Source organism: Nannospalax galili, unplaced genomic scaffold (genome assembly GCF_000622305.1).
Source record: "Nannospalax galili isolate Female #2095 unplaced genomic scaffold, S.galili_v1.0 scaffold100, whole genome shotgun sequence".
NCBI classification, from domain to species: domain Eukaryota; kingdom Metazoa; phylum Chordata; class Mammalia; order Rodentia; family Spalacidae; genus Nannospalax; species Nannospalax galili.
Window position 1 is genome coordinate 6,518,868 of NW_008352891.1, and position 12,095 is coordinate 6,530,962.

Sequence of the window (12,095 nt, forward strand, 5' to 3'; positions counted from 1 at the left end):
CCATCAAGGAATTGCAAATCAAACATACTCATAGTGAGATACAATTTCACACCTGTGAGGATGGGCATAATCAAAAAGACAGACAATAATTAGCACTGACAAGTATGTGGGGAAATTGGAACACTTACACATTGGTGGTAGTAGAAAGTGGTGCAGACATTTTGGAAGAGAGTCTGGCAAAACCTTAAATACAGAGTAATCCTATGACGTAGCAATTCTGCTCCAAGAGATATGAGAATATAAATCTATACCAAGGCTTTCAAAAATTGTTCAGTACACTATTCCTAATAGCCAAAGCCAGAAATAACCCAAATGTCTACCAAATGATGAACAAACAAAATGTGTTATATCAACAAAAAATTATATTCAGCCATAAAAAGGGGCAAAGTGCTACAACCTGAATGAACCTTAGAAGCATTAGTTATGTAAAAGAAGGTGATGCAAAGGGCTTACACATTGATTCCTTATTAAGAACTGCTCACAGTGAGCAAGTACATAGAAGCCAGAAGCAGATCAGTAGCTGTCCAGGACGAGGAGAAAGGGGAATGGGAAGTGACTCCTACTGATATGAGGTTTCCTATTTTTAATGAAAGTGTTTTATAATTGAACAGTGGGGGTGACTACAAACTGTGAATATACTAAATCTCACATGGCTGGGTACCTAAAAAGGACAGTCTCACTCTGCAGCCCTAACTGACCTGCAACACACTATGTAGACCAAGCTGGCCTCAAACTTGAAGTGGTCTTCCTCCCTCTGAGTAGCAGGTTTACAGGCATGAACCACACCTGGCACAGTTTTATGATACGTTAAGTTGTATCTCAATTTTTTTGAAAAGCAACAAGGGGCTGGAGAGATGGCTTCAGCAGTTAAAAGCACTGGCTGCTCTTGCAGAGGACCTGGGTGGAGGACCCATGGGGCAGCTAGCAATCATCTATAACTCCAGTTCCAGGGGGATTTGATACCCTCCTTCTGGCCTCCATGAACATAGCACACATGGTGGTTGCACTTACATACATGCAGGCAAAACACTCAACAAGTCAAAGAAATGATTTTAATGTAAATAATTCAAGTTAAAGCTGGATGATTCAGCACCAATGCTGCTTTTTCAGGACTACAAAGCAGCTACTTCTTGCTGATATTTATTCCTATCGTGTATTTCAGAGTCATTTTAAATTCAATATATGTGACACACAGGACTACGAGGTTTTCGGGCTGGAAAAGGTGCTCATAGACCATCTAGCTGAAAAAACTCTCATGTTAGAGACTAGACTTCTGTGAAGAGTTAAAAGTTCACACTGTAAAGCAGAGGCCCAGTCAGAACTGGAACCCAACTCTGCTACCTCCTTGGTAGGTGATATGTCACACCACCACACAAACCCAACCAAATCCAATGAACAGATGTGAAAATTGGTGCTTCCTACAACAGCACATCTTCTAACAGTGAGTACACTGCCCCCTACCCCAAATCTAAAACTTTGATATAAGAAAGTATTCATACAACCTTCAGCAGTACACATTGTTTAATGGCCACAAAACCCTGTGATCATCCACACAACTTGCCTTTCACCAGAGAGACATAGCAATGCATGAGGCAAAGAATGTAAAAAAAAAATCCTACAGGACACACAGCCCCATTTGTCCCAAATTTCAGCCAGCAGTGTATCCAAAAGAATTCTAGCTCATGGGCCAGCTGCCATGATGATTATAGGGATATTTGGGAGAGGAAATCTTTAAAAAGGGGGATGAAAGAGGCCAAGCTCATTTTGACCTTTAACTTCTTAAAGGTACAAATAAACAGCCAAGTAAAAAAGAAAAGCAAGAGAGAAGATGGTCAAAGTGTTTTCTCATCCATCCCTCCAGTGGTCACACAGGCAAAGGTCACAGTCAGGGTCACCCGTTCAGACACAGCAACTGGTTATTAACAGATGAGAAGTCTCAAGGGAGCCTGGCACATACCTTTCCCAAGTCCCCTAATAGGCAGCAGGGTCTGCCAGACAGGCGCATGCCAGACATCCTTCAGGGCCACCTAGCCAGAGTTGCTGGCCTTGAAGGCACACTCTGGATCTGTTCACCACATCGGCCTTTCCACACAATCCTGATGGTGTTCTGGAACCCTCAGCCCAAAGGGCTCTGGTGTGTGTCTTTATTCACTTCCTGGCAGTTAAAGCCAAGTACTTAATAAACATTTTAAGATGTAGCTTAGTTGGTAGAGTATCTGCCTAGCACACAAGAAGCCCTGAGTTCTATCTAGAGCATGGCATAAACGGTTTTATACTACATGCCTGTAATCTCAGCACTTAAGGAAGTATCAAGAATCCAAGGTCACATTTGGCTACATCAAAGCCATCCTTGGATGCATGAGTTCCTACTTCAAAAATAAACAGAAAACAAATAAAAATCTCTGATGCAAAGTGTTTCCTCAGGCGTTAGTGAAGTACCAATCACACCTCCTCTAAGTTGGCGTGAAGACTGGTCTGCAGAGGGTCAAAAGTCACCAACTTGCACTAAGGAAACCCACAGACGTCACCAAAGTCCAGGCAGGAACCTGGCAGGGGACATTAGAGGATAAGCAAGGACCCGAACTCTACTCTCCACATGGCCGGTATTCTTGTTCTGTCACGTCAGCTGCTAACTGTAAGATAGGAAACCTGGAGTCACGGAACTCAACTGAGCCTCAGTTTCCTTAACTATGAAACAGAGAAACAGGACCTATCTCATAGAACTAAAAAGATCAAATAATCAGTCTTAAACAAGCACAATTCTTAAAACAAAACTAAAGGCCAAAGAAATATTAGCTATTGGCGTTATTGTTGAACAAAACAAAGCAAAAACACTAACATCTCTTCTGAGAAACGGGGAAAGCGGCCCCAAGAGCCTGTTGGCTGGTTAGAATGCTAAGACAAGGAAATCCACCATTTGAAGGCACTGTCTTCATCAACCACCTGTGGAAAGATGACATCATTAAGAACACTACTGGCAGGGTGGCCTCCTGCCACAGTGTGAGCAAAGGCCGGCCACAGGCCATGCAGGCTGGGCTGGGCAGCAGAGCAGAGACACATGGAGGAGGCAAGGAGGAAACAGAGCAGCTACCAGAAACTCCCACTCAAGAAGAGCAACAGGGATGACTCCCTAAAACCAGAAGTCAGGGCAAATGCACTGACCCAGAGGAACCAACACCCAGGGCCTTCTCAGCCACCAGCTCTACAACCACCAGTTCTATAGAGAGGTAGCCACTGAAACAAAGAGCAGACTCTGATACTAAGATGCTTGATCTGGGTTGGGGAGTTGGCTCAATGGAGAAAGCACTTATCCTGCAAACCTGAGATCAGAGCTCAGATTCCCTAGAACCCACCTAAACACCTGTAATCCAGTGCTTGGAAGGTAGAATCAGAGGATCCCAGGCACAATCTAGCTAGCTAGACAAGCCCCCATCTGTGAGTTGTGGGTTCAAATGAAAGACCATGCCTCAATGAATAAGGAAGACTCCCAGTATCAACCTCAGGCCACTACACACACACGCACACACACACACACACACACACACGCACGCACACATGCTAACACATTTACACACACATGCACATCACACACAAACACACACACACACACACACACACACACACACACACAATGGAACAGGTGAAAGGGTTCCAGCTGAGGGTGGAGGATATGATCAAAAAAAAAAGCTTGATCTGAATCCTGGCCCAATTTCTCTAGGGTTTTCTGTAACAAGTTACAACCAACATATTAAAGCATGTCTGGCAAGCAATAAAATACCCAATAAATACAGAAAGATAAGGAAGGGGAAACCCAACATCAGCCATGCTCTATGTATTCCACACACTACTGCAGCAGAAACCTCACTCATAACCTCATCGGAACAATGCAGCTCACTCAAGGGCTCCCTCGCAACCCTGGGTGGAAGGTAGCTGAGAATCTACCATCACTTCCCACTGGAGCTTATCCCACCTCCAGGTCACCATATGACACGTAGACAAACAAGAAAAGTGCAAACAAAAGAGCTGGCCTTTGGAGGCTACCAGGCCCTAGTTCTCACTTTCATACTCTGATTTGTAGGTCTCCTATAGGAAGCAGGCACCATGTATAGCAAGCTGCCAAAGCTTCACTGAAGAGTAACACAGGAGGTATCCTCTGACAGCAAAGCTAGATAGCTTTCCCACCCCACCTCACCCCTGAGGGCTCTTCTAAACACTACCCCACAAGCTAACACTGACTCATGATGCAGCTCTGCAGCTAGATTCCCAAAACCAATTCATGACACTGACAATAGAGCATGAAGCCTGTTTCAGAGTTGAAAATCAGTGACTCCAAAAACCAAATTCAAGGCATCTTACCATCAAGTCTGGAATCCTTAGTTTGAATCCAAGGGGTCCATAAACTTGGATTGGGGAAAAAAGAAAAAAAAGATGTGCACCCATACACTTCATTAGTTCATTAGCATCTAACTGAAATTTAGTGTTTCTTCAATTATGAATGAAAGCAACACACCAGGGTAGTGCTAACGGCATCTGATGCAGTAACACATTAGTTATTAGCAATATCACACAGTATTATTTATATTCACAGTACTCTACAATTGGGGTATTTGTTAGACCCACTAATGTATCTTTGTATTACTAAAAATTACATATTAGTATGGCACAATTTTTTAAAATGTTTTACAGACTGAATTTCAATGTAATTGACTTCATTGAAATCATAAGTTTCTATTCTGTGCATTAAAACCTCATTCTAGGCTAGGCATGGAAGTGCCTTTATTCCCAGCACTGGGGAGGCTGAGGCAGGTGGATCTCTGTGAGATGGAGGGTAGTCTGATCTACATAGTGAGTTCCAGACCAGCTGGGACTACAAGGAGACCCTGGCTTTAAAAAAAAAAACCAAAAACCCTCCCCCAAAAAAATCTACAAAGCAAAAACAAAACTCTTTCTGAGTAGGGTACCTGTAATAATCCCAGCACTTCAGAGGCTGAGAGGCAGAGTTCAAGGCTAGCCTGGGCTACATAGTGAGACTCAGAAAAGACCGAGGGAGAGAGGAAAGTCTTTCTGAAAGACTATCAAAGGATCCATGCACAAGAGAAAACAAAAATAAGAAACTGAAAGTTATACACACAACCTGAGAGTAAAGTCTTCTGTAGAAAAGGCACTAATTAATCCTGTTCTCTTTACAGTCCTGGCACCTAGAGGTGACAATATATGCTAGATACCTGGTACACATTTATGAATAAATAAACTCAACCAAATTCCTTTATAAAAATCGCCATCCTCATAAAAACACAGCCTGGACATTCCAGCTCCAACTGATGAGCCATTTATTCCACAGCACTGTGTCCACAATGAAGCAACAGTGGTAGAAAAGCAGGTGGAGGGGCCCTGGCAAGCCATCTACTTGGAGACCATATCGGGTCATGAGGTCTAGGTGAGCTCATCACCATTCAGTAGAGAAAGGAGAGGGTTTGGGGAGCTAGAAAGGGTTGAGCATGCCAAAAGACAAGTATCGTCTACTAACACCTGCCCAGAAACAACAGCAGCAGCAGCAGCAGCAGCAGCAGTAGCAGCAAGGCACCCTCAGCCTGACTCCACATCCCTATTTGGTATCCATAGTTACAAATGGCCTCAACACCAGTCCCATGGTCAGGCATGCTGCACTGTGGGCCTAGACACTGCCACTATGCAATGCTAGACAGCCAGATCCACCTTGAGGCTGCTGGAAGGCCCATCCCTCAGATGGCTTCCTTTGGGGCCTGAGCTGTGCTGTCCTGTCGTGCTCCCTCACTCACTCACCACCAGCACACAGTAACCACCAGCCAGTGGGTTCTCACCATTCAGTGAACCCCTGGTCTGCAGCACTGTCCCCACCTTACCTGGAAGACTACACCAATCTTCCATCCCCAACGGGTCTTCCTCTTTTCTCTTAGGCCTATAAAAACTGAGAGGTCTTTAAAATGTGAATCAGACCATGAAATTCTGAGCTTAAAACCCTCAAGAGCTTCCTACCATATCACAACAAAAGGCAAATTCCTTCCCCAAGGCAGGTGGGGCCTAGTGTGACCAGGGGCCGCCCCTCCTCTCCCTTGCCTATTCTTCTCTCAAAGTACTAGCCTTGGGGTATCTCAGGTCTTTTCCCAAGCTCCTCTTTCAGGCAGGCATCCTCTGCATTCAGGACTGCTCAGAGGTCACCTCTGCAGAGAGGCCTGTCTTGATTTCTGTTTCCTTTCCTCTCAAATTACCTTCCCTCCTCATAGTATGCATAACTTTTCCTTACAGCACTTACCACTACCTGGTACAGCATTACATAATCACCTGTGTATCAGTGATTATCAACTACTTGGGAGGAGCCTTTTAAAAAATGTGGAGGGTCCAGGCCTCACCCAAACCATATGAGATCAGAACTCAGAAGACTAGGGCCAGGCTCCTCCAGTCTACAACCCCCATCCCCGCCCCCAGGCAAATCTTGAAACACAGCCAGGGCTCACAGTTTACAAGAGTGCTTCTCAAACCCTACACATGCACAGTATGTTCCTGTGTGTGTTATTAAAATGCAGATTCTGATTCCACAGCTCTAAGGTAGGATCTGAGGTTGTGCTTGTCCAGCTGGTTCCCAGGTGATGAAATGTTTGTGGTTTTTTAGTTTTGGTTTTGGTTTTGGTTTTCTTTGGAGTTGCAAAGGTCTAAAACTGCACTCTCCAATAGAACTTTCTGTAGTGATGACCAAGTTTTAGATCTGTACTATTCAACATCATGACCACTAACCCAGGTAGCTCCCAAGCATTTAAGATAAGCTAATGTGGTCAAGGAGCTGAATTTATTCTTTGGCTATTATATGGGGCAACTGTGCAAATTTTGAATGTACATGCTCCACAATGAAAAACTCTCAGCAATGTAAGAATCAAGGCTTACTCCAAAATCTTGGCCTGAGCAACCTTCTGCAAACTGGGTAGAAGTGAAAGTCTCACCAGAGGCCTAGTTGGGTTATGAGCTCAGGACTGGGGTATTTACCAAAGGCAGAGATGCAGATGTGGAGGACCATATTGAACCACCTTGGAACAGCACCATAAGGCCCCCTCCACTCATAGCTGTGCCATATATGATGGTCCCAGCCTTGGGCTCTACATCACTGAACTATCTTGCAGACACAGCCTTATGATATATGAGAGTACTGATCTGCATGAAGGATATCTAGATCCCCCTAGACCACAAGTTCTTTCACCTAACAGCATGATTCAATAAATCCCAAATGAATGGCAAGGACTGGAACACACAAGTATCAGTAGTACTTTTACTGCTAAACGTAAAAGAAGAATTGATTTCAGCTGGGGGAAAGACAGCTCCCTCTTAACTGATTCAAAATGTTCCAAACACATCAATTCAGATTTCAGAACAGCATAAAAGGTGGCCTTGTTTGGCCCATAGAGGCTCACTTCCAAGAACAAAAATACACTGGGCAATAAGATGCTACCCTTCTGACCAGAGATCCAAAATCTGTTAGTCTGGGATTTGGCGAAGCTGTTTTACAAACAAGTCACAAAGGGCTACAACTCAGAATCACAGTCTTGTCTAAAAAGCAAGGCCTGGTTCCCAGTGGAAATGCTGGGGTAGGGCGGGGGCAGCCCCAGAAAAGCTGGGCTCCTGGGAGTCTGCACAGCCCAGATGTTTATATTCCCTCTGCAGTTAGAACCCTGTGCTTAGAACAGTAAAGAGATTTCCAAGGTAACCAATGACAACAGAATAAGAGAATCATGGCCCCGGAAGAAGGTAGATTAAATTTTAATACTTAAAACTACATCAGTTTATTTTTAGAATGACATCAACACCAAATAAGCAAGGCAGAATGAATGGAGCTATGAAGGAGGGCCTAACTAAGGAAAGGAACATCCCAAGAATGTATACAATTTGTCCTTATTTTAAGAGTATTTTGAAGTAACTAGAGGCTTAAAGAAACCAAGACACAAAAATAAAGTCAAGACAAAGGGGAAAAACACCTGACTTTTCAGATTTATGCCACAAATACTTATTTTTCTCCCTGTTTCCAAGAGTGCAAGGCTGACTCCAGTTGAAGCCCCACATTTTGCTGTTTGCTAAAACTGTACAAAATAATTACTTCATCTGGAGAAGGTAATCACCAAGTGAAAAATTTTAAACCAGCTATACTCACCTGCTATCAAGACACTAAGCTGGTTAAAAGGCATGCAAAGGAGCTGGGGAGATGGTCTGGTGGTTAAAGTGCGTGCTGGGAAAGTACGAGGACCTGAATTCCAATCCCCAGAAACCATGGGAAAGCTGGGTATGGCATATATAACCCCAATGCTGGGGATGGAGAGCAGAAAGAGGTGGCTCCCCAAGAGGCTCACTGTCCAGCCATGCTAGCCTAAATGGTGAGCTCCAGATTCAGTGACAGACCCTGTTTCAAAAAATAAGGTGAAGGGCTAGAGAGATGGCTCAGCGGTTAAGAATACTGATTGTTCTTGCAAAAGACCCAGGTTCGAATTCCAGCACCCATATGTCAGCAAACAACTGTCTGTAACTCCAGTTCCAGGGGATCCAACAGTCTCTTCTGTTCTCTATGGGCATTGCACAACACAGGTGCACTTACCTACATGCAGGCAATACACACATACACATAAAAAATAATAAATAAAATATTTTAAAAAATAAAAAAATAAGGTGGAGAATCAATTGAGAAAAACATCCTGATGTCAACCTCTGACCTCACCAAACAAAACATACGGGCCAGCACACTCCGACACATATTCATACATCACACACACATACACACACACACACAAAAAAAAATTAAAAAGTGATTCATGGGCTGGGCATGGTGGCTCATGCCTTTAATCCCAGCACTTGGGAGGCAAAGGCAGGCGGATTTCTGCGAGTTTGAGGCCAGCCTGATCTACATGTGAGTTCAGGGCCAGCTGCGGCTGCAGGGAGACCCTGTCTCAAAGAGACCAAAAAAAAAAAAAAAAAAAAAAAAGTGATTCATGGAGTAACAGACATACAGTTTCAATTTACATAATTCCTTCAATCATTCATCCATTTCCCTCTCTTCCCTTTAATTCCCATTCACCGATCTCCGTATATTAAATGGAATGCAATCTGGTAAGCAGTTAGCATTTAACAAACCACGGATCTGTTGGGTACTGTGCTATGGACCCTTGCCATGATCCTCCAGAGACAGACAGGTATTGTTATCTAGACTATAAACCTGAGGAAAATGAAGGAAAAAGAAAAGTTAGGTGTCTACAAATTCATATAACTGGCGACTGGTAGAGCCTGAACTCGAGGCAGCAGATCTGGCAAAGGAGTCATTTAGAGATTGTACTATTACTAAGAGTAAGAGGAAGCCATGTAGTTTCTGAAAAGAGCAAGGAGCCAAGTTCAAATTCCACTTACTAGCTCTATAACCTTAAGCAAAGTACTTAACCTCTCCCAGTCTCAATTTCCTCATCTATAAATCAGGGACAGAGTAAATACAACAGATGTGAGGTACAGAGCAGGCACCAGCAAGCTACCAATACCAGCTGCAGGCAAATCAAGAAAGCCCATTTCAGTTAGAAAATAACCACTACCAGAAATAACCTCCATTGGAAATGAGCAGCTTCCCAAAAGTTAATAATTAGTTTTAAATTAGCTTAGTAATTCCATAACTCATTTAAACAAAAGAATAAGTGCTTATCATTTTTTCATTTTATTTCTGTGAACCGTGACAATACTCATTTCTCACGTCTCAAAATAAAAAGATGTTTGTTTAAAATCCAAACATTGTGGGCATCATTTGTTATTACATGACACACAGAACAAGTTTTGTAATGCAGCTGAGCATTAAATAATCTGGGGGCATTATTTAAACTAATCCACAGATTCCTCAAGAAGTAAGCAACTTTGAAATTCGGTACAGGTTCGAGTTCACACACACTGCCGTAGTATGTACACTGCAATAATTTAGAGTAAGATAAACTTGCAATGGTTCTAATTTTTCCATTTTTGAAACTTGAACCCATTCTCTGCTTACACGGCCACATGAGACAGCCTGCAATTTAACAAAATGACCAAATCCAGTCTCTCTTTAATCTACTCAGTAACTAAGTTCTTAGGTAATCGTCTGCACAGTATACAAAAGCAGCTTTGGATTCATCCCCTGTAAACTAAAATTAATCAGACAGAAGGGATGTCAACTTTAATAGCACCTCCTATTTCCCTGGCTTCCCAGCATCTGCCAGTGTTAATAATATTTAACTCACCAACTACAGTGAGAAAAACAGAACTTTAAACACAAGCTTTTTTTAAAGGCATCACACACAAAGATACTTTCCTTTAAGAAATAGTCCTACCTTTTTATTGTAATCATTTTCATAAGCATTGTTAATAATGTGTCTTCAAAACACTGAATATTTTCCTATTGCTTTTCAACTGGCACTAATGGAAAAAAAAAAACTCCTTGCCCCACCCCCAGCTGCCCATCTAAAGGCATTGCTGACAAAAGTATGTAATAAAGTGATCTGCGGATCACTGAATTGACTGTAACCGATTTACATTGCAGTTCCTTTTCTGAGGAAGAGAAAGGAAGGGGAGGAAGGAGAGAGGGTATTCTAGCTCTACTTCCAACACTGAAAATGCTGAATGTGGTGTTTTTCATTTAGCTTAGTATTGACTGTTTATGTGTATAAAGGAAAATTTTTTCGACTAAAGAAAAACATTCTAGTTTTTTGGTTTGTTTTTTTCAAGCAGTTCCTAACAGCAGATGCTTTGTTAAAGTAAGGGGGGTGGGAATCTAATGTCATTGCTTAATTTAAAGCTCTGTGAAGACACCGCCCCAACTCTGGCGCAGGTATTTTCTCCTAACACACAATACCCAATTGTAAAATTGTAAGTTGACATTCTGGCCAATAGAAATGGAGTGATCTGTGCGCTACTGCTACTTATCAAGTACCTTCTACACCAGTTAGGTACCCACTGCGAGCCTAGCAAAGGGCTAACTTCTTTATACACAATGCCTCGGATGCTGAAAAAAAATGCATTTCGTCACGTTTGGAAGGTGAGAAAGATGATGGAGGCGAGTCTGCTCCGAGCCATGGCCAACAGTCCCTGGACTCACACTGCCCTTTCCCGCCCTCTTCAATTTTCAACCCCAACTTCTCAGCTCTAAGCGGTCCCTCTTCCCCGGAATCTAGAGAGCTCACTGGTAGGATGACTTTGCACCTTGAAAACATCACACTAAAATCAGGCCTTTTCCAGGTTGAGGGTAAGGAAGGGAATCTGGGTGCAAAGAGGCAAGACACAGGTAAGCGGGGAGAGGCCACCTAGGGCCTTTCATGGCTCTCGGGTGGGCCAGCGCTGCTCTGCGGCACTGAGTGGGAGCTGCCAGGCCTCTGGGGCTGGGATGAGCACCCCTGCCTGAGCAGCTCCGAGGTCCCCTGGACCAGTCCCGGGATCGGGGTGCTGCGGAGCTCCACTGATGGCTCAGGGCGCACAGCTGCCCCCACCGGGCCACTTCTGGAACAAGTTGGAGAGGTCGCCGCGGGGGACCACCACCCGGGGCCGGGGCGCGCGCAGGGGTGCCCGGCTCGGAGCTGCCCCGGACTCTGCGGCCGAAGTTGACCACACCAGGATGGGGGAACCGACGCGGAACCTTGTCAGGGGAATGAGATGGGGTAGGAGGGTCCCCCCAAAAGGCCCAAGGTGGCCAAGCAGCCTCTTCCCCGAGCCACCTCTCCGGGAACAAAGGGCTTCTGTGTCGGGCTAGGGTGGCCCGGCCGCGTCCGGCTCCGAGAGACCAGAAACTTTTCCCGGGTGTGGACACGGGCGGCGGGGACCCGGCACGGGCCGCCGGGAGCTAGCGGGTGCCCGGGGTGCAATGCCGCGTCCCCAAGGCCGGAGCCCCCGCCTGGGACCACCGCTCACCTCCTCGATGGCCGCCACGGTGTTCCGGCACTGGGCGGTGCGGGTGGTGAAGCTGGAGGCGGTGGGCGCCTTGTAGTCCTCATGGGTCTCGGCCACGAATTCCGACACGGAGATCTGGTCCGGCATCGCCGCGGCGCGCGGGCGCGGACGGACGGCCGCGCGGGAGCCGCCGC

At 44.9% G+C, this 12,095-nt stretch overlaps 1 protein-coding gene across 4 annotated transcripts in view; it reads right to left on the reverse strand.

Annotated features, from left to right (window-relative positions):
* Positions 1-12,089, reverse strand: part of Asap2 (ArfGAP with SH3 domain, ankyrin repeat and PH domain 2) — a 183,959-nt gene extending 171,870 nt beyond the window's left edge. For all 4 annotated transcript variants that reach the window (XM_008850139.3, XM_008850137.3, XM_008850138.3 and 1 more), the window contains exon 1: positions 11,923-12,089. In XM_008850139.3, coding sequence (XP_008848361.1) covers positions 11,923-12,048 — 126 coding nt within the window. In that variant the 5' untranslated portion in view covers positions 12,049-12,089. The remainder of the gene's footprint in view (positions 1-11,922) is intronic.
* Between the last annotated feature and the right edge of the window lie 6 nt (positions 12,090-12,095).